Raw genomic sequence first — 26687 nt, 5'->3', positions numbered from 1 at the left:
TACTTATGCGTGTCATTTGATGAAATTACACCCCAAGTTTAGATAAACAAACACACATCATCATCTTACTAAGCAATGAAATTAAAATCATCGTGAGAATGCATTTAATAAAGATTCAAGAGAGAAGCATGCTTCAGATATACAAATATCTTTGTGGTATTAATTTCAGCACGAGAAGAAAATTAAGAACTTCTAATACGCTCCACGCTAGACCTTACTATAAAACAATATGTCTACGTATGATGAAATTGAGATCTCCAGCAAGATTATATCCCTTTTAAAAAATTTTAATGTAAATTTTGGATTTTTATTCAGACGATAGATCTTTACAGATCAGTGGTAAAATCTCTTTCTCTGAACTGAAATAAGAGTAAGTTACTTCCAGGAAAAAATATCATCCTTTCTTCTCACTCCTCGAGAAGTACAAATGTCTTACTAAGCAATGGAACCAAAAATCATCGTGAGAATAAACGTAACTACTATGATTTTTATACCATCTCTAACACCAGCTATCTTAATAAGAAACGCCCTTTCAACGACAGTGTTGAGGGTACTTATACGTGTCATTTGATGAAATTACACCCCAAGTTTAGATAAACAAACACACATCATCATCTTATTAAACAATGAAATTAAAATCATCGTAAGAATGCATGTAATAAAGATTCAAGAGAGAAGCATGCTTCAGATATACAAATATCTTTGTGGTATTAATTTCAGCACGAGAAGAAAAAATTTGTCAAGAAATTTTATTAATAAGCCTATGTCGTTTAATTCTTAAATAAGATACATATTAGAAAGGTTTGTATGAACGATGTATGTTTTGGATGTTCAAATACTTTTGATGCATCAAATTTCAGCGAAAGAGAAGCCTGCTTTAGATATACAAATATCTTTGACGTATACGCTCCACACTGGACCTTACCGTATAACGATATGTCTACGTATGGGGGTGAAATTGAGATCTTCAGCAAGATCATATTTTTTTAAAAAATAATAATATATATTTTATCCAGATGATAGATCTTTACAGATATGTTGATCGCTAACACATTGAAGATCATCAATATGTCCTTGAATGATTCATGCATATTCTTTTAATAGAGTCATAATTTGATTAATCAGCAGTATATCATCTTACACGTTTTCAACAAAAAATTATTTACCCCTTCCACCAATGAATTTTACCCCTTCCAACAACATTTTTTTCTATATAAATGGATTCGAACAATAGTGAACCAGCTTGAATCTGTTCAAACTTTAGTTAGTGCATCGACCACACAACCAGCAAGAATCTTCAAATCAGTACTTTAGTTAGTGCATCAACCACAACCAGTAAGAATACTCAGATCAGTTTATACCTCAGTCTCAACTGATAAAGAAAGGTAGGAATATATTATTCAAATATTGTTTTAATTTTCAATAATAATAATAATAATAGTTTTCTGCAATACAGGGTCTAGATAAAATGGCATTTTTAACTGGAGTTAATGCATTCGCTTTCATCCCTGAGAAGACATTTGTTAAATTAAACAGTCTCGAGGAAAATAAAGAATATGAAATAATTGAAATGATGAAAATAAAGACTAAATATGGAATGAGGATAATAGCGAAACTATCAACGGAGGATTGGTTTTATCTCCCTGCCCGGATGGTTGCCTTACTCGAATCGCAGGATCAGTTTACGGAGCTGATAAATGCAGCATCACAAAATATTTTAATCATGAAATACTTAGGCGGGAATTATAATAATTTAGAATTTAAGATTAAACAATAAGTGTTTTGCATAATAAATGAGTGAATAAAATGCTTTATATATATTTATTAAAAAGTGCTTTATTTTTTTTCTAACCTTACATATCTAACTTACATTTCTAACAATATTCGTAAGCGGATTATAGTCTACAATTTTATCATGTATAATTAAACAATAGGCTGTAGTATTACTCGGAATATTTTTCCAACACTCGATTTCAATCTTAACATCGACCGTGCCGGTTTTCACTGACTCGTTTTGATGCGAACAATCAATTACAAAGAGCGGACCGTATTGCAAGAAGTTTAGGTAATCGAGCATTGGTTTCGACAGTTTTTCTCCAGCATAATATGAGTGGAAAAACTTTACATACATATCATAGAGTACGGAGTAGCGAGATTTCGTGAAATCAGTATCGAGACGATCGTACGGATAAAATTCAGAATTTAAATAGACTTTAACATCACGTACATCGCAATCGCTAAATTTAAGTACATTCGAATATTGATCGTTCTTCTTATTTTTTCTAAACGCCAGTGTCACGTACCGAGGCTTCTCCAATTGTGTAGCTGCTTTAACAGCCCATGTATGTCGCTGTGTTTGAGGTAAAAAGGGATATTCGTAGAGCTCCCAGGAACGAAAAGCCATGGTGAGATTTTTATTCTGCTCGATAATGCGTAGAAATTGTAGTTTGGTAAATTCATTTAAAGTTACGTGAGGCATTCTCCATTGCACTCGATGCAGTTCAATCCCAGAATCGGTAAACTGATTCGAAGAAAATATTGAATTTATATCATTACGCGCTAGTATCAGAACGAGCTCATGGCGTGCATTGATAACGACACGTTTGTAATCTTCGCAGAATCCCAACAGCATATGCAGGGGAACGCAAAAGCTGAATGTGTCAGCAACATTTTCACGCTCTTGAGTGGCAACGAACCAGCCAGAATGACGTAGACTCATACTCTCTTCACTGCTTAAAGATACGAGATTCTTCATACTGGTAGTGATACCAACGTTTTTGCACCGATCAATCTCAATACCGTTCAATTCATAACGAATTTCATCGAACAGAAATGCCATGGAATTAGCGTCGAGCATAACTTTATCCGTCAAAGGTGTAGTAGCAGCACGAGTACCTTCAATCAGCTTCCCCTCTATGTAGAGGTAACTACCACTGGGCAAAAGAATCAAATCTTGCTGTTGTATTGGGATACGAATTTCATCGCTATTTCCCAATGATGCATTCGCATACGGATTGTAAGCATGTATTTCCAATTTAGTGATGCGGTTGTCGTACGCAGGCTGTGCGGTAACGTTCAATGGATCCATGATTTCTTTTCTTCACAGTCAGACCCAATGAGTGTAAAAAATTTATATTTTTTCTTGTCAAAACTTTTTTGTCACCGATCACGTTTTTCCCTATTTCACTCTGAACTGATGTATTCAGCTCTGTTGCAGCTAATTGACTGATTGGTTCATCGAGTAATGTTGGTTTATAATCGTCGGTATTCTTATAAATCAACATCTTCTAATGTGTAATCGTATGGTGATTTCCTCCTTTCCAAAATTTACAGGACGATTGTCTTGATCGAGAATACGTAATGTGAGACGATCGATTACCCTTGCAATGACTGGCAAGTAAATGACGTTCTTCGGTGTTTCCGAGATTTTATAGCCTGGTGGAACGCTTGGGAAAAATTCGTGGATGACATGTCGTGGTCTACCGTTCGTATATGCACCAGCGGTAATATTACATTCGATACGTAGAATATTTACTTTTAAAATGTTCACAGGTTCCTCCGATTCAGCCCAAGTGTTTGGTAGGATTACGCGGTCTGACGAAAATCCTAGCAGAGAACCAATATTATTAATTTTTGTAAAATCAATAGAATATTTGCACATTATTTCACTTTTCAGTGTGTTATTATTGGCACGCAGAATAATAACATTATCATCATAAGGTAACTCCGACCGCATACGCAAGTATTCATTTATCGCACTCAACTCATAACAGCCTGTAGGTATGGTTATTAGTTTATTTTTACCAAAGTAAAAATTATTATTCGTCTCATCTACATTGGCGATCGAGTAGAAACTTTGAAAATCTACGAGCCCCAGTTCATAGTGACCGTCGTCTAGATTGATCGGAGGGAAAAAATTTGATTCCAACACATGACCGTGTCCTGATAGCGTAAATGTTAAAGACATTTTGTCTGTTCTCTTAGAAATTTAACACACAACTGACCACAAATGCTCGTATCATACGACTGATATTGGTCGTGATTGTAATAAATTGTACTAAGCGGACCGAAGTACTGAACAAGTTCAGTCGGTGGTTTCAGATTACCGAAAGAATCGAAATACTTTACAAGATTATTGCATTTAACGTAGGCAACCCAGTGAGTGCCTGGACCATTAGAATCGTCAAGGTTAACGATTGCACATTCATTAGACCATGGACCGTTTCGTGGTAGACTTGTACGCATAAAGACTCCACGGAAATTTGGTATATCACGACATACGTGAGATAATTGAATATTACTTGTAGCACCAGATCTTGGTAGACCGTGTACAGTTACTTTTTTGTTCGCTTCTTTGACATTGATTTTTTTGCTACGCCTCCTCCGCTTCGTTTGTACGGTGCGAGATACAGCCCCCGTCCGTCTCTTGCAGTTGCTTCTATCATACGATTGTGACGCTGCATTTCTTCCAACTGTTTTTTCGCAGCTTTGGCATCGTTTACAGCTTTCGCTATACCTGATGCTCCACCTGCTAGTGCTCCCACCGCACCTAGCAGTGGGAGCAGAGGCAACAAGCCGCCCCGTTTTTTAGGCACTCGAATTTTACGTTTTTTTACAGCACTATTTCCAGTTTTTCTCACTGCTGCTTTCCTCACCATATCTGTTTGTAATCCTAAACCAAGTTTACGCTTTGCGTTCATAGACGCCCAGACAGCTGTTGCTGCAGCACGCTCACCCAAGGTTGCGTCACCAGCTGTGATACGTCTACGTGCACGTTTTGCGAGCACTTTATTAGCTTGATGACGCTGCGATAGGTCTTTGTATTGCGAATATGCGATATCGTGTTCCAGACAGGCTTCGTCCAGCTGGTTCACACCTCGATCACCGCGTGCTAATCGTTCTTGAAGTCGAGTTCCTGGTCCACAGTAATTGTATCCCGGTAAATGAAGCTCAATCGGTAGTTTGTTTATTGTTTTATTGAGAAATGATCCACATCCAACGCACGACATGTATAACAATCTTTTATCAACGGTGGTAGTCCATCCGCATGAGTAGTATTAGGTAGATTGAAATGTTGTAAACAATAGCGATATTTTTGAACCTCAGGATCTGCACGAATATGCTTGGGTAATTTATTCCAATATCTGTCAATACTGTGTGAAAAGTACTTTAAAAGTACAATTTTCGGTACGTATTCCAATTGATCACTGCTTAACTCCTCCAAACTTGTAACATCCAACACAAATGCAGGCATAATGAAAACTGATTCAATTCTCTGATTTCATGCCTATAAATAGCTCGTGCAATTAAGATTTAACCTCACAGTCGTTCGAGAATGCATTTCGTAAAGCAGCCATTAAGTATCAATATCTCTAATACCGATTATCACACTGCCACCGTTAGTGATATGAAACGTCATGGAACTTTGCTACCGTCAACTATAAGCTGTATAGTTTGCGGACCCTCAAATTGTGGGAAAACAAACGTATTGCTAAGTCTTATTGAGAGTCCTCACGGTGTAAGATTTGACAACCTGTACGTTTACTCGAAATCGTTACAGCAACCGAAGTACCGTTACTTGGAATAGCTATTGACAGATATGGAGGAAATTGGTTATCATCAATTTTCAAATAATAGTGAGGTTATAAATGTGACAGATGCATTACCAAATTCAATCTTTATATTTGATGATGTGGCAAGCGATAAGCAGGACAATATCAGAGACTACTTTTCAATGGGTCGGCACTCGAGCATCGATTGCTTCTATCTTTGTCAGACCTATGCCAAGATCCCAAAACATCTGATTCGTGACAATGCAAATATGATAATCATTTTTAAGCAGGATGGGACTAACTTGAAGCATGTTTACAAAGATCATGTAAACACTGATATGACATTTGAAAAATTTTGCGAATTGTGTTCAAAGTGTTGGCAGGAAGATTATGGATTTTTAGTAATTGATAAGGACAGTGGTATGCAAAATGGTCGATATCGGAAGGGATTCAATCAGTATGCAACCATCGAGTAGCATAAAGCATCATATCAGTGCTGGAAAGTGTTAGTTTAATGTAGTGCATTGAACAGTGTAAAGCTTTTAATTACACAAAACGGACCGGTTACATTATTAAGCAAACCAGTTATACAGATAAACGGGTCACTTGGATCGGTAAACCGGTCAGTCGAATCGTTAAAGAGGTCGGTTAACCGCTAAACCGATTGATTGAACCGCTAAACAGGTCGGTTGAACCGCTGAACAGCTCGATTGAACCGCTAAACAGGTCGGTTGAACCGCTAAACAGCTCGATTGAACCGCTAAACAGGTCGGTTGAACCGCTAAACAGCTCGATTGAACCGCTGAACCGGTCGGTCGAACCGCTAAACCGGTCAATCGAACCGCTGAACAGCTCGATTGAACCGCTAAACAGGTCGGTTGAACCGCTGAACAGCTCAATTGAACCGCTAAACAGGTCGGTTGAACCGCTAAACCGGCAGGTGAACCGTTGAACCGGTCGGTCGAACCGCTAAACCGGTCAATCGAACCGCTGAACAGCTCGATTGGACCGCTAAACAGGTCGGTTGAACCGCTAAACAGGTCAGTTGAACCGCTAAACAGATCGGTTGAACCGGTAAACCGGTCAGGTGAACCGTTGAATCGGTCGGTCGAACAGCTAAACCGGTCAATCGAACCGCTAAACAGGTCGGTTGAACCGCTGAACCTGTCGGTCGAACTGCTAAACTAGTTGATTGAACAGCTTTAAAGATCGATTGAACTAGCACATTAACTGCTTAAACAATTAAAAGTTTACAAAAAAAAATGGATGAAAAGTCACTACTTAAGAAGATTGCTGAAACGAGTGAGGTGATTCGTGAAAAACATCGCGCACTGAAATCGGAAAGATCAATGGTGGAAAGTAAATTGAATGAAACTTTTAAACCAATAGTTGATCCACTGAAAAAACTAGTTATGCAAACAGATAATAGCAATGAAGAATCTTATGACTTAAACATTAATCTAAATCATGACAAGAAGCGGAAACGTTATCATACTTCAACCCCCAATGAGTATATTATCAAGAAAAAAAAGAAATTGCATAACAATGACGGTACTCTTACAAATAAATCATTGATGATCTATGATGATAATGATGAAAAATCTACTTTTGATAAATCAATATTACCAATGAAATCAATGCCAGAATCTACATCATTACATTCAGAGCCTGGACAAGAATCTGCATCATTACATTCAGAGCCAGGACAAGAGTCTACATCATCATCACATTCAACATCAAGACAGGAAACCTTAGGATTGCTCAAAAAACAAATAAATCATTCCATAGATTGGAGATCATTTCCACCTATTGCACGTCATTATATGCATTTGCTCCTTTTCGGTAATAAAGATGAAATCGATCACGGTTTCGGAGTTACATTAGATGAAAGGAACCAATATGTGATGGGAAGATGTACATTTGATATTAGTCATGAAGGTGATATTTTAATTGATAAAAAGCGCTATATTGGTACGAGAGGGCTTTTTGAATTAATCTTCATGAAAGAACCTGATAGAAAGCTCTACACCATTGATGACAAGATCATATATAAGCAAATCCTTGAACAAACTAAATCATATAAAAGAGCAAATGATAGTTACCAACAGGTTCAAGGGAATAAGGGTCCAAAGTATAAGAAAATTATTCAACCACTAATTTACAATAAAGTACCATCACAACGAGTGATAGCTGGTAGTGGATTTATGCGTGTTACTGATGAGTCTGTAAACTATATACATTGGAACGATCCTAATGAATTAGTTGATCGATTGCGACTTTTAATTGCATCAACCACCGCAGGTCATACAAACCACCATAATGAAATACAGTCAATAATAGAAGAGTTGCGTGAAGAGGATCTTATTCTATAAAAGGGTACAGTTTATAAACATTTTCTTCAGTTGCGTACCACACGTCAATATGTCAATTAACAAATTTGGTAGTGGTTTTAACGTAAGGAAAGAATTTAATATTGGTACATTAAATGTGACTAAAAGAGCACTGGATTTGAATAATAAAAAAATAGTAAATTTGACTATTGATTCTGATAATAATACATGTGCTGTGAATATAAAGTTCTTGCAACACAGTTTAGCTAAATTGGAGGAGAAAATTGAAGAAAGAATAAATAAAAAAATACAGGAGATTGAGGCAAAACTTTTGCAAACAAACAGCAAGATTAATGATGGATCCAAAAAGTGAATGTTTAGGATGCATCATATATTTCATACTCATGATAATCGATTGCTTTCGAAAGAAAAAGAATCATGAGTGAAAAAAAGAAACAGAAATTATATGTGCCTGGGGGAAAGGTTGTAAAAAGCGAATCAGGGAAAATCGTGAGTGAAGAAAAGAAACAACTGGTGCAAGAGTTACATGTCCCTGCGAGAAGAAATTTTCCACGACGAAAAGTCATAATACGTGGTTTCGATGATCTCTGGCAGGCTGACCTTGTTGATATGCGTTATTATGTGATACTGGTCATCACTATATTCTGACAGTGATTGATACCTTATCGAAGTATGGTTGGGCAGTAGCGCTTAAGACAAAAAGTGGTAAGGAAGTGACCACAGCTATGGGAAAAATTTTAAAGAGTGGAAGATGTCCCAAAAATTTGCAAACTGATAATGGTAAAGAATTTTACAACAACGAGTTTCAACTGCTCATGAAAAAACGTGGAATAAATCATTACTCCACGTACAGCACGTTAAAAGCGTCAATAGTCGAACGTTGGAATCGAACCTTAAAAACCGAAATGTGGAAACGTTTTACACTGGACGGTAGTTACAAATGGCGAAATATACTGCAACAGCTGGTAGATGATTATAACGCGCGAAGACATCGTACTATAGGAATGCGACCCGTTGACGTGAAACCTGAGCATGCTGAGCATCTGCTTGCTACTGTATATAGCAACATTAAGATCGTTGGACGTACCAAGTTCAAGGCTGGTGATTTCGTGCGAATCAGTAAATACAAAAATGCGTTTGCTAAAGGTTACACACCGAACTGGACTACTGAAATATTTCAAATTACAAAAGTGCAAAGGACAAATCCTGCCATGTATCTACTTAGAGATTCTCGTGGTACAGACATACATGGTGGATTTTATGAATATGAACTTTTAAAAACAGCTAATCCTGATGTATACTTGGTAGAGAAGATATTGCGTAAGAAAGGGAATAAGGTATTTGTAAAATGGTTAGGAATGGATAAAACGCATAATTCGTGGATAAATAAGAATAATGTTTTGTAATAATAATAATAATAATAATTTATGTAATATAATATAATACAATAAATACAGCTATTAAAATCTACTCTTTTAACCTATAATGTCCCCAAGGTAGAGTCGCTACAGAACCGGGTGTTATGTGACGTTTATCGTCATACGGACTGAGAGCAATTTTTCGCTGAGTAGTGGAAAACACCTTGTGCAATTTCGAACGAATTAAATTTTGGTTACGGGACTGTACGGTGAAATTATCCAAACAATCCTTGTAGTCGTCAAAAGTTATGTTTCTATCGATAACATAACCTTTGACCCCCTTAGCCTTTTTGGTAATTTTCGTACAGTCCTGCACCTTAAAGGTATACATTTTCGCTCTCAGTCCAACGAACTCGGTCATGATCTTTCCATTGTTCTCATCCTTCATTAGCCCAGGCACTTTTTTATTGACTCGAGGTAAGCCGTACCGATTATCAGGAGGGTAATCGCTGGTGTCGAATTTGACCAGATCACGTTTCATGACCGAGTAAACATCGTCACACTCGATACTGTACACTAGACTGTCCGTGTCGGTATACATCGCTTTACATTTACTGCCGAATGTAGGAAGCATATAATCGTAATGGAATTCATACAGACAGGTCTTTGAAATATCTAAAATGCTCATGCCTACGTACACGGGCTTATCAAACTTCGCGGATAATTTCGACAATTGAATAGCGACCAAATTCTCTTTAAATATCGCACGACTGTGAAAATTCGGTTTGGAAATCAACGCTTCCGCCCCGTATCTTCCCTCCCACTTGGTTACGAGCCTCACGTCAACTTTATTCCTAACATTTTCCATAGTCTTACCAAATACTGCATTGTTCATTAGCTTGAAGAGATTCTTCTCGAAATCGTTTGTCGAGGCTGTCCGCAAGCGTGTATTTAATTCGATATACGCCTTTAGCCAGGTGGACTGCCGGAACTTTAAACCGCGATAAATGCGTTTTAAGACGATACCGTTACGTATACACTGCTGTAGAGCACGGTAGTGTATCACATAACGCGTCTTATCGTCGACGGTTGCGAGCAGTTTCTCCTGGTGTGAACCTGGCGGCTTCTCACGCACCGGGCAGAATGGTAGATCGGAGTATTTGTCGTGAAGCTCGCGTGGATATTCCAAGTCCACCTCCAAAATATAGCCTTCGGACGAATCCTCGGACACATTAAGGATGTCGAGATTGGCAGCGTCATCGATCCATTGGAAACCGTGGGTAGGCAACGGTTGACACATTGCCCATCCATATAGATTATTAACGTCGTAATACATAAAGTATTTCGACGGTTCCGCCGGATCGTAGATTCGCATGTACCGATTGTTGGCCCTCTCATAGCGGTGGGAGCACTGGCTCAAACCACCGCGTATACCGCGTTCAATAAAAAGCAACATGTCCACATCGGTGAAGAGTTCCAGACGGATTCCCGAATGCTTGAGCATCGCGTCCCAAGTGAAGCCTGGAAGCGTATAATAGTGAGCAGGATCTAAACTATAATTTTTCATGCAGCTATCGCGAAAACTCTCGAAAACATCGGCCAACAATAGGACATCGGTCTTTAAATAAAGATCGCTGTACTCCCCGAGTGTTGTCACAGAGAATTTGGTCCATACCTCTTTGGCATAATTATATGCTTCTTCCGTGATATCGCTATCGGACAGTCTATTGTAGAACAACTCTCGTGCAGGTAAAACCGTTTCTTCCAAGCGAGTAATGTTATCCACATAATCGTAAGGAAAAATACCTTTTCTCGTAAGCAGGCTGAACTGTTCAATACTTAATTCCGAAAATTGTGACTCTAAATTTTTCAGCTGAGATCTATTCAGATATGAACTCAATTTATCCAAACTGGATGCCATAAATTTGAACGAATCGATGAATCTTAGCTGTATATTATACTTTCGCAGATATTTACTAAATGAAGTGTATTTTTCCTTATTTACAGGCAGCAAATTTACCGATCCCTCAAGCGTATTCACGATCGCCTCGAAAATAAAATGTGAATCATAGCCGGATAAATTATGGAATATTACGGGAATAACATGCGAGTCTTTAAAGTTTAAGTTGCAATTATTATGAGCCGGTCCTCTATATCTACCAGTTAGGTGATCATGATCGCGAATACGCACTTGATTTGGAAGAAACGGTTTTCCACAAATGTGACAATTAGGTTCACTGTAGTGCCGCGAAATTTCAACATCACTAAGAGTATTCATCGGTATTACAGTCTTCAATTTTTCGCTGACGATGCGTGCAATGCTCTCGAGCTCGCATACGAACCATTCGATGCAATTAGCATCTCGATGTGAATTATAACATGAGAGTGACGCATTGCGAGCACTTTTTAAATAATACCCTACACTAAAAGGTACATGTTTCTGATAATCGTAACTATTTTTACTACTATTACTACTATTGTCAATTTTCTCTAGTAAACATTCAAAGTCTGCATAGACGACAAACGGCACTCTTTCACTGTTCTTCTGGTTCTTAAAAGATACCCAACAGTCTTCTGCATTCTTTGGCAGTATGACACGGATATTGTCATTAAGCTGCACACAATCCCTCTCATGAACCTGAAGTTTATCTGCCGTATGAAAATAGTGTAGACAGCTAAACAAAAAAAATGAATATGATTTTAGTATGAATATAATATTTATGTATACATATATTTGTACATCCATTACAAACCGTTCACAAATATGAATAGTATGTCCCCTTTTATTTGTCTGGTTGCTTATTAATCTAGAAAGATTTCGTATACATAGAAAGTGTGCATTTCCTTGGTCATCTGTGATAAGAAGGAGATTAACATGTCTCGATCGCTTCTTCTTCGTTAGCTGAAGAGGTGTGATGTTTATTTCAGTTTTGCTTTCATTTTCCTCCTCCTCCATTGTGAACACATTGACTGAAATGTCATTATCCGATTCAAATTTCGGGATCTGTTTCAGAGTGGTTGGAAAGGTTAAGCTTCCAACGTCTAAAACAGACCGATAATGCGGATAGGAGGATGTGCGGTAGGTTTTGGCGGGTGGTTTTGCAGGAAAAAGCGCTACCGTCACAGCCCATGCAAAACATGCACTATCCTCATTATCAATGTTTATCACAGCTCTTTTATGTATTATACTGGGTGGTAATTTGACTCCACATCCAGCACGCAGTGGATTATAATGATTTATATTGACTATCAAGTTCAATATTCTTTCCAAAGCCCATCCACTATCGCGTTCTTGAAACTCGCTCAAGTCATTCAATATTGTCTCTACAATATTTTGCCTATACCAATCGCTAAAATTATCAGTTTTATATAAAACATAATTTTTTGTACTAATGTTCTTATCATCACTAATATCCTTACTAATAAATTGTCCATTTAACACACAGTTTATTTTAACACAATTTACACTACAGAATACTTTATTTACACGGGTATGTACAATTTCTTGTGCATTTAACAGAAAATCACGTGGTTCTATATAATTTGAGTTTATCACCATACCACTGCATATTCGGCTATTAAACGCTGATTCAAGCTCGTCCCAAATGAGTCCTTCCGCTGCATTGGAGCCAGAACCAAATTTAATGAAACTCTTATCCTTTGCCGATCGGAGGAGGAGGCATTTAATGCTCGCGATCTCGGCAAAGTGTTTCTGTCGCGTACCTACTGAAGCATTTCGATCAATGTTTCTTAATTCCTGAATATAATCACGACATTCGCGAACCCATGTAGAGTATTCATCCTCTGTTCTAATTGAGCTAAACTTTTTTCGAAGTTCGGTATACATTTTGTAAATGTATGATCACTGGAAGATCTCTGATAAGTTGCTTCGTGTCCAACAATAAATCGCTGGGTGAAACTATAATGAAACTTTTCACCCGCGATGAATCTTTTTATAATTCGTATGAAGATGAAATTTGATATACTTAGTCATCTATTTATGTGTATGTGTGAATGTTAAAATCGTTTGAAAATGGAAAAAAATCAGGTATCAGATATCCAATATGCTGATTCTTCATTTTAAACACGTGCCGTGAATCAGAACAATAAGAATACTGCAGGAGTTTGATACAATAATGCAAATTGAATTTTCAAGCTGATTTATTTATTCCTTCTTTTTCTCATACATAAATTTCATATAATAAACATTCCTCAACGCACACATAATATTATGGTTTAGACATGTAGGTAGGTGTGTATTGCTATTACTATCTTTCAGTCTAAAATCACCCCACTCATATTCATCGATATCACTTATAACAAAATCGCAGATATTACTAAGCCAATTCTTCTTTTCGAGTCCCTTCACGAAAATCTCTTCATCCTCATTTGAACTCACATATTTCCTTATAACCTCTTTGTATCTATAGTAAGGCGAATAACCATCCATCCAATTTAAACCATGATGATTATAATATAACCAGCTAGATGGAATGAAAAACAAGAAACTCATCATTTAAAAAGATATACATTTGGAGAATCAATTATACTTACTTTGATTGCTTTATCTCCGCCTCATTTAACCATGTATATGGAAACGGTGGTGAAAATAAAATGTGAAACACTTTTCCATCACGTAAGACTGCAAATTCTTTCACTATGAATGATTTATCTTTCAATCGAAAACCTTGAAAATCCACAAATGTTGGAGCCATCCTTTCAATCTTCAAGATTTTTTTGGAAAAATTGTGTTAAACTGTTGTCCCTGCTCCCTCAACCGATTTATATACTCGAGAGAGTACTGGACAGTAAGTTGCACCCCAAGCACACAATGAATAAATCAAATATTTGCACATGCTATTATATATTAGTTTAAAAATTGCTGAGCTATGGAAAAAAGTAACACACTCAGCTACATTTAGGGTAAAGCGGCTTCAGCGGGGTCAGTAACATGCTGCAAAGATTCAAGGTTATGCGAGCGAAAAAATCACCCCAAAGAGAATCTGTTTTACCATCTAGGAAATTGCTTTTACCGACTGGGACCTGACGTCAGACGAGTGGGGGTGTGACGTCAAAATGCTGCAAGTATCCTCCCGCACCCCCGCAACCCTCTCGCCTATACTTGCTTCAAGCTCACGTGGAGCCTCCGATTTCCCCCACCACCACCGCTTAGCACTTCTTGGCTCCCCCCACTACCTCGCAACCAGGCTCAGCCGAGTGGACAGGAGTGGGGGGAGCTAGAATCGGCATAGTATGTCTACTATAATTTTCTATTAATGATTGAATTGACCTTTTAGAATTTTACGGAATAGGATATTTGTTGATAGACAAAGAATAACACGAAAGACAATAATTAAAGCGAAAATGCAATGCAAATAAAATTCTATTTGAATTAATTTTGTTTTTAAATAATTAAATTGCAACTGGGGCATACAATTTCCTCTAGTATGCCTTTGCAAATTATTTTTAATAACTCAAATGGAAATTAAAATACACGCCTTACAAGTTATCGTAATTCATATTTTTTATGATGAAATAAATTGTCAAATTTCACGTTCCCTATACACAGGGTGGCCATTCATTATGAACAAACCGATCTAATATAATAGAAAAGCTAATTATGGAGAGTAAATTATTAAACAATTTGCTAATGTTACGTATATTCTCCAAGTTATGAAACAATTGATTCCATCAGATGGTCTTCATAAATTTTTGGGTACTTATCAAAAAGTTTTTTTTGAATAACAATGTATATTATTTATTTGAAAAGAAACTATTTTTTTTAAATTTGTACGGTCTCATGAATCTTACAATTTTACAGTTTAACGTAAAACGCAAAGTGGTAATTGCATTATGTTAATCTTCCGTATTTTGTATTAATTTTCATAATAGATACCTATTAGTGTATGACTGAACATAATATATCACACAATGTTACCAACCAAACATGTTAAAAAAATTTATTTCTATAGGATGATTGGATGTTGAATTTAGAATAATATCCAATGCTTATTGCTTGAAAAATGAGGTTTATGAAGTTAATCATTTGTTCGCGCGCTTGAAAAGCCCCGCTCAAGATGTATCTTCAACCTATTCCCCACTACATATCTGTTACTTCTTACGCTATACACTGGTGAAGTATTCTCCCTCCATTTTGATCAATATGGCGTCTCTTGTAACGCGTGCATCCTCCTTGACAGCATGAAAGAGGGAGGAAGCGAAGTGAGAAATGTTTCTTGTGTGGAGAAATTGGGAAGTCGAATTATTCTATCTGTGCAGATTACGAAAGTGCAAAAAATCATCTGTTTTGGTTACAAAATTGCAGTATGCAGACATCATTCTTCTTGAAACTTACAATCCATCTGTTGATCGGAATGGTACACCATGTTACAGCAATTTCCATGAAATAAAATTAAAATTATAAAAATGCTATCACCTGAGTAAGTTATATATTGGAATATTTAATAGAAAGTAATAATCTTAAAGTGGAATGTTACACGTTTGTTTCATAAAATAATGAAGAAAAATATAACAATTTTTTAATTCCAAAATGGCTTACAAAGGTAATAACATTATATAAATATTGAAATTACGAGCAAAACTTAAGATGTTGAGAAATTCAATAATTACAAGCCGGAAACAAACGTGACCGATAGTTTTGAATAATATCACTGTCAATATAAAGTTAGTATATATATATGTAGATACGTAATTTTTTCAAATATTATTATAATCAACTTTATTCAAATTTATTTTCAATCTTTTTATCATGCACATATAACTTAACGATACATGGTTCATGTAATGCGGCTTATATTACTAAAATAATTACACATTAAATTGAATTTCGATGAACAATGCAATTGTAGAGTATTATAGGTTATGAAATATTGAAGGTTAGAAACCATGCATTATCCTTAGTTATCAATACTGAAATGCCTTTTCATAATACTGAGTTTTTGGAAAATTACGCTAATTCTTGCGTAACCGAGAAAAGCAAACAACTATTATTATAAACCAATTTTAAGATACCAGTAAATTTTACCAGTAAATTTTTGAAAATTGTTTGGCAACACATACTTCTACCCAATGAAATTAAGAAAATAATGATTGCTAGGGACGGAGCTAAACTACGAAAATGCTTTTTATAAAGAATATATGCAGAAATGCACCTGCGAAAATAAGTTGTCCAGTAATCACCAATATCAGTGCAATCAATTATTTTTTACAAGTCTCTAATCTAAAATATTGTTGAAAAAATCACTTCATATAATTATTCATATTATCGAATTTGTTACAAAATTTTGATTCATTGAAGCATTTCGGCCTATTTTATTTATGAAAAAAATGGCGGCCTTGCTCTCTCATGAGAATATCACTCTTTTATTAAATATTTAATTGCCTAGAAGGATGTGTAGCCAAATATATTTGCTAAATTCTTTGATATGAATTGCTTTATAGTAATAGTTCTTTACATTTATGGTAATTTTAGGCTGAATTTTTAAATTTATTTTTTATTGATGTTTGGATAAATATTAAATATAGTAAGGGAAGTCTTTAGCATTGATTTATAAATGCCAAAACAATTTTTTCATCCGTTTTTCAATTTCTAATTTTTCTCATACTTTTCATTAAAAATTGTGGCCACTTTCAATATTATATGTATTTTTATCATGATAATTACCATGATTTTCTTTTCATGCAATTATTGCAGCTTTTATATTTTACTAACACAAATGATATAAATTAATAAATTATTTAGAAACATGAAATTACAATATTTCCTTATTTCAAAAATCATGCTTTCAAAGTGAATAATATAATTAATTTTTAATACAATCTTATTTAAATTTAATAAAATTGATTAAAATCTTTTGATGTAAAATGCATTCTGTTTAATTGAGAATTTAATGGGCTAGAAGACTGTTTATGTGAAAAATATTAAAAAAATTTCTTGCTATTTCAAAAATCCAGCCCAAAGATGGAAAACGTTAGTTTATCCATCTATTCTGAATTCTGTTTAGTTCTTGGTTAAAAAAGGGCATTAAGGGAGTCGCGAACCCTCACGAAATGCATACTGTCTTATTCAGAATTTAGTGGGCTAGATGACTGTGCTATTGCAAAAAATTAAAAAAATTTGCTATTTCAAAAATCAAGCCAAAAAATGGAAAACGTTAGTTTATCCATCTATTCTGAATTCTGTTTAGTTCTTGGTTAAAAAAGGGCATTAAGGGAGTCGCGAACCCTCACGAAATGCATACTGTCTTATTCAGAATTTAGTGGGCTAAATGACTGTGCTATTGCAAAAAATTAAAAAAATTTGCTATTTCAAAAATCAAGCCAAAAAATGGAAAACGTTAGTTTATCCATCTATTCTGAATTCTGTTTAGTTCTTGGTTAAAAAAGGGCATTAAGGGAGTCGCGAACCCTCACGAAATGCATACTGTCTTATTCAGAATTTAATGGGCTGGATGACTGTGCTATTGCAAAAAATTAAAAAAATATCATGCTATTTCAAAAATCCAGCTCAAAGATGGAAAACGTTAGTTTATCCATCTATTCTGAATTCTGTTTAGTTCTTGGTTAAAAAAGGGCATTAAGGGAGTCGCGAACCCTCACGAAATGCATACTGTCTTATTCAGAATTTAATGGGCTAGTTGGCTACTGGAAAATACACCAAGTAATGCAATGGAAGTCTCAGTTTTTTAGGTCTACAGTTTTTAGTTTCCTAAATTTATTCGCTGTATGCTCTATTACATACAAAATATTGAAATCTTGAATTATTTTCATATTTACAATATCTACATGATTTTATAATAATTTTGATCAACTATTTGATTTATATTTTCAAATTTTAATCCAAACTCACCTGCAAGGCCTTCGCTCTCAAGGATTGGCTTAGAAATTCATCCCTTTTTCGACCTTTTTCTTAACTGTTACCCTCGATATCAACTTTGAATTATGGCTCTTTCTCTGGCAAACTAGTGCCATTTATATTTAGTTTTTATTAACAGAAACTAGGAAATATACCTATTAATAGAATAGGAGCCTCAACTTCTTAGATATTATGTTCCCAATTTCTTAAATTTATTTACTGTATGCTCTTTCGCCATGCATAAGAACAAATTGTGTTAGATTGTTTTCATCAGTATAGTTTACATAAACTTTTTGATAACTATTATATACATTTTGAGGGTATAATAGGCTGTAAAGCTTTGAATTTACATAATATTGATAGAAAGTTAATCAATTTTTTACATTTGTGAGGGGCTGGTCTTACACATGAAAATTTCATTCTACTAGTTTCTGTGCAGAAATTATAGTCTTCCAATACAGTTATAATTTGACTACACTTGAACACAAAAGGTAATAATGCAAGCTGGATAAGAAATAAAAAGAATGCAGTGTGTATTTTGTCCATAGATATTGAAAGTTGAATGCCTAGCAGCTTTTGTTTTACGTATTAAATATTATATATAATATGTTTTCTGACAACCGTTACACTCATTATACATTGTTCTCCAAGATTATTTATTATTAAATCAAAAATGCTTTTACAGTCTACCCATGCAGCATGCATAATCAAAAATTCATTTTTACTGTCTTTCAGTCAACTTTTGGCTGCAATGTTGTGGCTAATATCAGTGTCATCTAAAAATATGTCCTATTTATGGAAAATACTTGTACATAATTGTGAAGTTTGTAAGAAATCCCTTCGGCAGTACAGGTACTAATAGGGAGGCTTGAACAAAAGATAATTCAAGTGGTACGTAAGACAATTATGTAATAGATACATCTGTTAATTTACTTCTTTATTCGAAGGTTTGGCATTTTGGAATAATCTGATCTTATAATATTCCAACATGCCAAACCTTCGAATAAAGAAGTAAATAACAGATGTATCTATTACATAATTGTCTTACGTACCACTTGAATTATCTTTTGTTCAAGCCTCCCTATTAGTACCTGTACTGCCGAAGGGATTTCTTACAAACTTCACAATTATGTACAAGTATTTTCCATAAATAGGACATATTTTTAGATGACACTGATATTAGCCACAACATTGCAGCCACAAGTTGACTAAAAGATAGTAAAAATGAATTTTTGATTATGCATGTTGCATGGGTAGACTGTAAAAGCATCTTTGATTTAATAATAAATAATCTTGGAGAACAATGTATAATGAGTGTAACGGTTGTCAGAAAACATATTATATATAATATTTAATACATAAAACAAAAGCTGCTAGGCATTCAACTTTCAATATCTATAGACAAAATACACACTGCATTCTTTTTATTTCTTATCCAGCTTGCATTATTACCTTTTGTGTTCAAGTGTAGTCAAATTATAACTGTATTGGAAGGCTATAATTTCTGCACAGAAACTAGTAGAATGAAAAATTGTCTTACGTACCACTTCACTTATATTCTGCTCAAGTCTCCCTATTAGTGCCTGCACTGCCTGAGGGATTTCTTACAAATATCACAGTTATGTACAATTATTTTCCATAAATAGAAAATTATTTGAAGCACCTATTGATAGCAGTAATTGTTTATTGCCTTTCGGGTTGGCCACAAATTGTTAAAATGGTATTCCAGGAATTTGGCAATTCACAAAAATTGTAGGATAAACATTATGGTAAACCACTTGCACTGTGCGAATCACTTTTTTTAAAGGAGACCTTTGGAAAAGGGGTTTACAAAAATACATATTTTTACAGGTTACATACATAAGTATTACCTGCTACATTGAAATTTAATTAAAGAAAAATTAAATTGTAATAACAATGTAGAAGGATTTATCTGGTCATTAGAACATCTTAATTACAACTGAAAATAGGATATTGCAATGACCAGAAGTCAAATTAACCAATTTTTCATAAAATGGAAAATTAGTTAATTATTTAAAAATAAGCATTTCTGCTGGTATACGGAAAAACCTTACCTTATATTTTATCTCCTTCCTCCTTTTTGAAGAGTGTGATGAAGTGTCGGTGAATTAGCACAAATTAAAATTTTTTTATGGAGCACTTACGTTCACTATAAGACATTCGATCACACACTGAATACGTCACTTTCAGTTTTCACGCAAATTGAACACATACATATGTCAAATCACATACATGAAGATGCAGCATTGAACACACTTTTTACCGTAAAGAAAATGAGATTGCAATTGTTATGTACTAAGATATAATTTTCAAAGACTTTCAGGTAGAAGAATAATTTTAGGAAACTCAAATTATATATGTAACAATAAAATAAATGTTGCAAGCTTGAAGCTCATGTTAGAACAGCATTTTCAATTCATTAAAAAAATGAAGGAAAACTCTCCAGTTTAATATTAATAAGTTTAGAGATGTTCGAAAACAGTAATTTTCGGTATTCTCTGTGAGAAAAATAATTTATAAAAATTTTAAACTAAGCGACAAAAGATCGATGGGACATATTCTTTCTGATTGGCTGATACATCGTGCTAGTATTATTATGTCTATAGGTTTGTTCTTGTTACCTACACTTTCTACACTTTTTCATATTTCTGTCTTCATCCTTCGTATAAGTTGGAGCCGTAAAAAGTACATAAAGTGTCAAAAGTGTTGGCAACAAAAACAGACCTTATGATTGCATAGAATGTGGCGGGGAGAAGAAGAAAGATCATACATAAACACAGTGATGTCAGATCGAGGATGCTGGGACCCCCCACTATCCGTCCGTCCTCTACCCAACACACTGTGTTGACTAGAGAACGGACGATAGTGGGGGGTCCCAGTATCCTCGATCTAACATCACTGCATGAAGAGTCGCCGAAAGTGATACACAAAGCCGACTGCAACAAACTGAAACAAATGTAAGTATTACATTATATATGAATATTATCATTTTCTATATGCCATCTAAACTTTCAGTATTTAGTTTTGTTCATTTCTGTTGCATGCAGCACCAAATTACTCGTCTTGTAGTCGTATTTTAATCAAATACATGACAAAAATACGACTACAAGAGAATGAATGTTATACGTAAGTGACTATTGCATTAGAATTAACTTCAATTTACGTATATTTTTGAATAGATTTTGCATGGATTGACACGTAATGATACATGGAGTGTGAATAATAGTGTTGGAAGTTTTCACAATAATCAAAATATGGCATATTTGAAAAATAACAAAATTTCTTATTTTATTGTCGTTTTTTTTAACTAACAAACTTATAATATTTTTCAGATGTCATACGAGGAAAAATATCCGGCATTGGGGGCCGTTCGGCGAAGTAGCCGGAGATCGGCTGGGGGGAGTGCCCCACCGCAGGTGGAACAAGTGCCGTCCCAGGCGCGGCAGGAGGTACCTGCTCCACCCGCGCCACCAGCGCCTCCCGCGCCACCCACGCCACCAGCGCCACCCGCGCCACCAGCGCCTCCTGCGCCACCCGCGCCCCAAGCGCAAGTAGAGGAAAATGGCCCACTGGCAGCACCCGCCCCCGAAGTAAGTAAAATTATTATATTATATATTTAATACTTAAATGGTTTTTAAAATAAATAATAATTCTGATTGTTTTCAGACGCGGGAAGATATTATACGCGAATATTTGCGTCAAAAGCGGAGGGAGAAGAGGGGGCGGCGTGCTGCGAAAAAAGCAGCGGAGAGGCAGCTGCAAGGAGAAAGAGGAAGAGGAAGGGGGCAGCGGCGTCAACCGCGGCAACAACCGCAGCATCAACAATGGCAGCAACAACAAAGCCAACCGCAGCAACAACAACTGCAAATGATGCAGCAACTGCCGCAAGTTGTACAAATATCTAATCGACAACAGCATCCACTGCAACCGCAATTTGCATTGAACTGTTACAATGGAGTTCAGTAAATGCAAATTGCGGTTGCAACAGTGGTTGCTGTTGTCGAAAAAAAAAAATAAAAACACAAAAAAACAATAAAATTGTAAAAACAAAAAAAAACTACAAAAATTGTAAAAATAACAAAAAAAATAAACTTTTATAAAAACATATTTCAAAGATTTGTATTTACTGGGAAAGGGAAAATTATTTCATCTTATACGATGCGTGCATGCGTAGATTTTATAGACCTCAATATAGCATAATGCTTTGCAAATATTATCATGGATTGTAGACATTCTATCCACTCTCCCTAACTTCCAAAATTTAAATTACGTGTAAACTATAGACTGCGAATAATAATTGTCATTTTATTAACATATATGTATTTTTATTAGGAAGGGGGATCTCAATACGCTTTTTGGTTGGAAGTTTCTGAAATAATACTTTTTTTTTATAATACCAAGTGAAGAAACTTTTACATTACATGTTTTTATTAGTATAATAAAAATAAAGTGAGAAATAATAGTGAAGTTAAAATTAACAATATTTATTACAATTTAACTGATTAATACAATATTAAAACGTATTATAAAGATGGAATGTATAACAAAATATATTATGGTTAAAGTTGGTTGTCTGCACAAGCTTTAGGATAAGCTGATACATGAATATACATATCAGTATGTAAAAGAATATTCTAACTAAATATATAGAAACAGAAATATATGACAGATTGAAGTGATAAAAGAGAAATGATTGTGGCAATCCCGTTACCTCATTACCATTAAATACAAAATTGTCTGTGTATTAAAATATTATCTCTACATACCATTACATGATATACATCTATATTTTTGCAACCGTTTACCCTATCCATCTTTTATTGCTGTAGCTATTTTCTACTTGCTTTTTGAAAATCCTGTGAAATGGAAATAAATAATAATATTATCAAATTTAAAAGTGAACTAATTGATTCAAATTTAGTCATTGATATATATATATATATATATCAAGAGACACGGTAGTGTCTCGACGGCAAGTACATAAAAGTAGGTATAGACATGTCTATACCGCCGTCGAGGCACTACTGTATCTTATACAGCAAGTTTGGCTGTCTCAATTTTTAAATAGATTTTTCTCCGTAAATGAAACACTGTCATGATTTCAGTAAAGCTTTTCTTGAAATGGTTTGGAACAAGCTTTTATTTGAGCCCATAAACATCATAATTGGTTCACGCAATCCAGAGATCTCATAATCTGTTAGCTATATATATAACGAATTTAATTTCTTTCCGTCATCTTCTTCTTCTCCAGTCAGAATGTATGTCTCGGGCTGAAGTTAATCGCTAAAGAAAATGACGTAATTTTTACAAACGCGACGTTTAAATAATCGATATAATCGATAACTAATATGGCGACTACTGTTAGCTGTCAATTGAATGTCAATTGAATTGTAAGGTTTACCGGTATAACCTTAATATTTTTATAAAAATGAATTGGCTGTAATGATAGTGTAATAGTGTAATATAATCAAAACTACGGATAATTTAAGGGAGAAATATGAAGGAGCCAGCAAGATTATCAGATAAGTCACATTGTATTGAAAAATATGTATAAAATTTAATGTTTGGTGGTACTTTGTGGGATTTTTTTTATTGCAGGTTATATAATATTCCTTATATGCATATTCCTTGTATGCAGCTCTGATTTGAAGTCCTAGCAATGCCAAATGCTCTAACAATTCTTGGAAATATCCTGTTATTGAAGAATGTAGATTGAGGAAGATTGTAAATGAAACAGAGAAGGATGAGGTTGTTACGTTAACTTATAATCAAGACACATGGTAGTGTCTCAACAGCAATTAACATAAACGTTTTTCAGTAAAGTAAGTGCATTGTAAAAAAAATTTGTTTTATTAAAACAAAGTTATATATAAGGCACCATTTCATAGTTTGCAGTATGATGCCAAACCAGTGCCAAATAATGTATCAAATCTTGGAAATACCCTGTTATTGGAGGATGCAGATTAAGGAAGATTTTAAATAAAACAAATATCATATATGCATACAAATATTTCAGACTAAATTATAGTAATGCTTGTTTGGAAAATATGAAGCATTCCGGTGAACCTTCATTTACGTAGAGTACCAGTTGACTAGTGTTTGGATTTAAGCTAATTATACAATAATAGATGTTTACAAAAGACGCAAAGACACCCAAATATTACAGATCTTTAGTCTCAAGGAAGTTAAGTCACCAAGCACTAAAGAAAATGGAGATGGAGCAACATCAAATACTGGTAAGTAACTGAGATGCTTCATGTTTCTTCAAAAATTTATTTTCTTTGAAGATTGAGATTGTTAAATGATGAATTTGATTTTAGGTTTACTCGTAGTGTCAACATTTATTATTTTACAGTCACTGTGCAAGTGTATTATAGCAAATAGTAATACTTGTGCTTTGACTTAAATACATTTGGTACAATTGAATTAAATATCCAAGGAGGAAGGTTCGCATACATACTGGCTATTGGAGTTGAATCAACAATTGTGCTTTTCACTCCTGCATTCTGGTACTTGAAACAGGCAAAGATGAAAGCATTGAAAGATTGGCAAAGTAAGAATAAGCCAATATTCAGAAAAACGTCATCCATTGCACAGCCATAATTTAAGGATGAGACTCATTGGATGAAATTCTGTAAAATTGAGTTAATAACTGTTGATTGTTTTCCTCTGTTACCTATACTAGTATTCTGCGCTAAAGGTAGTATACTGGTCATTGGTATGGATGAAAAAATGAACGTTTATTCTCAATTGAAGCAAAGTCTAAAAATTAATGGTTTCCACTCCATTTTGTAGCACCAGAAATCCGACCAGTTTCAAAAGTGCGTAGAAATTTGCGAAATGAATATCTGAGGATTCTGGCATAGGAAATGTTATAAGGACGACTCGCCAATGTATCTCCCATGCCACCTTTGTCAAGAGTTAGCAGCATAAATCTAACAATGATTGGTGTTAAAAAGAAACGTGGTATACAAAACGACAATGTCTGCTTTGATTATATGCTTAATTGTAGCTTATTCAAAGCTTTGCGAATTGCTTGTCCAGCCTTGCCCCAGTATCATCTCAAGCAGTTGATGAAACCAGTGAAGTCTGGCGAGGTCAGATGGTGATAGAATGTCAAATGTCGGTAAGCAAATAAGATGCTTCATGTACCTTCAAATATTTATTTTCTTTGAGGAATTATAATTCTTAAATGATGAATTTGATTTCAGGCTTACTCATAGTGTTATCATTTAGTATTTTACAGTCACTGTGCAAGTGTATTATAGCAAACAGTAATACTTGTGCTTTGACTTAAATACTTTTGGTACAATTCAATTAAAAATCCAATGAGGATTTTTCGCACACATACTGACTATTGGAGTTGGATCAAAGATTATGCTTTTCGCTCCTGTATTCTGAGACTTGAAACAGGCAAATATAAAAAGTATTGAAAGATTGGCAAAGTAAGAATAAGCCAATTTTCAGATAAACGTCGTCCATTGCTTAGCCACAATTTAAATATGAGATTTATTGGATGAAATGATATAAAATGCAGTTAATAGCTGCTGATTGTTTTTCTCCATTACCTATGCAAGTATTCAAGACGAGAGGCAGTATACTGGTCATTGGTATGGATGAAAAAATGCACGTTTATTCTCAGTGGAAAAAAACTCAGTCTAAAAATTAGTTGTTTCGACTGCATTTTGCAGCACCAGAAATCAGACCAGTTTCAAGTGTATAGAAATTTATGAAACGAAAATTTGAGAACTTTGGCACAGGAAATGTTATAAGGACGACTTGCCAATGTATCTCTCATGTCACCTTTGTCAAGTGTTAGCAGCATAAAGGTGACAATGATTGGTGCTAAAAAGAAACGGCGTATGCAAAACGACAATGCCAACTTCGATTATATGCTTCATTGTATCTTATTTGAAGATTTACGAATTGCTTTTCCTGTCTTGCCCCTGTATCACCTGAAGCAGCTGAGGGAGTTACTGAAGTTTGGCAAAGTTAGATGTTGGTAAAAAGTCAAATGTTGATAAACAGAAAATGTAAATTAATTAAAATATATACATTTTATTTCATTATTTTTATATGTTGAAAGTATGTTTATTGATTATGAAAAATTCCAGTCTTGCCCCTGTATCACCTGAAGCAGCTGAGGGAGTTACTGAAGTTTGGCAAAGTTAGATGTTGGTAACAAGTCAAATGTTCATAAACAGAAAAGGTAAATTAATTAAAATATACAAGGTGTAACATTGAGCTAGGTCAATAATTTAAAGGGTTATTGGGGAGGTCATTTATACCAACTTTTGTTAATGAATATAGGGTCGCTGAGCCCTACATGAGTTTCTACCAGTGTTTAAAAAAAAATTATGTTAGAAAATGATATGTCAAATTAAGACGTTCTCAATACTTACGAGCAACTTTAGATTCATTTCCTTCTTGAAACAAGAATATCTTCATAGGCCCGGTGTCACTTGCGCAATCTTAACACACTACACTAAAGTGTTACACCACTGTATTTCGTTTGCCTGGTCACTACACA

The 26687-nt window shown here is 34.9% G+C and overlaps 1 protein-coding gene across 1 annotated transcript; it reads right to left on the bottom strand.

Moving 5' to 3' along the window:
- Positions 1-9370: 9370 nt before the first annotated feature.
- On the bottom strand, positions 9371-10039 carry LOC136781626 (uncharacterized). The gene has a single exon (XM_066740520.1). The coding sequence runs from the start codon at positions 9947-9949 to the stop codon at positions 9371-9373; it is 579 nt and encodes a 192-aa protein (XP_066596617.1). The 5' UTR covers positions 9950-10039.
- Positions 10040-26687: the final 16648 nt, after the last annotated feature.

The sequence above is a fragment of the Prorops nasuta genome, unplaced genomic scaffold (assembly GCF_024137725.1).
Source record: "Prorops nasuta isolate Cenicafe-Biocafe unplaced genomic scaffold, Cenicafe_Pnas_1.2 PNAS00023, whole genome shotgun sequence".
Taxonomy (NCBI): domain Eukaryota; kingdom Metazoa; phylum Arthropoda; class Insecta; order Hymenoptera; family Bethylidae; genus Prorops; species Prorops nasuta.
Note: the sequence above shows the minus strand (reverse complement) of the source record. Positions and strands in the feature narration are given on the sequence as shown.

What these genes read in the sequence shown, in the direction of transcription:
- LOC136781626 (XM_066740520.1), bottom strand. Translation starts at nt 9,949, where the DNA reads ATGAGCATTTTAGATATTTCAAAGACCTGTCTGTATGAATTCCATTAC.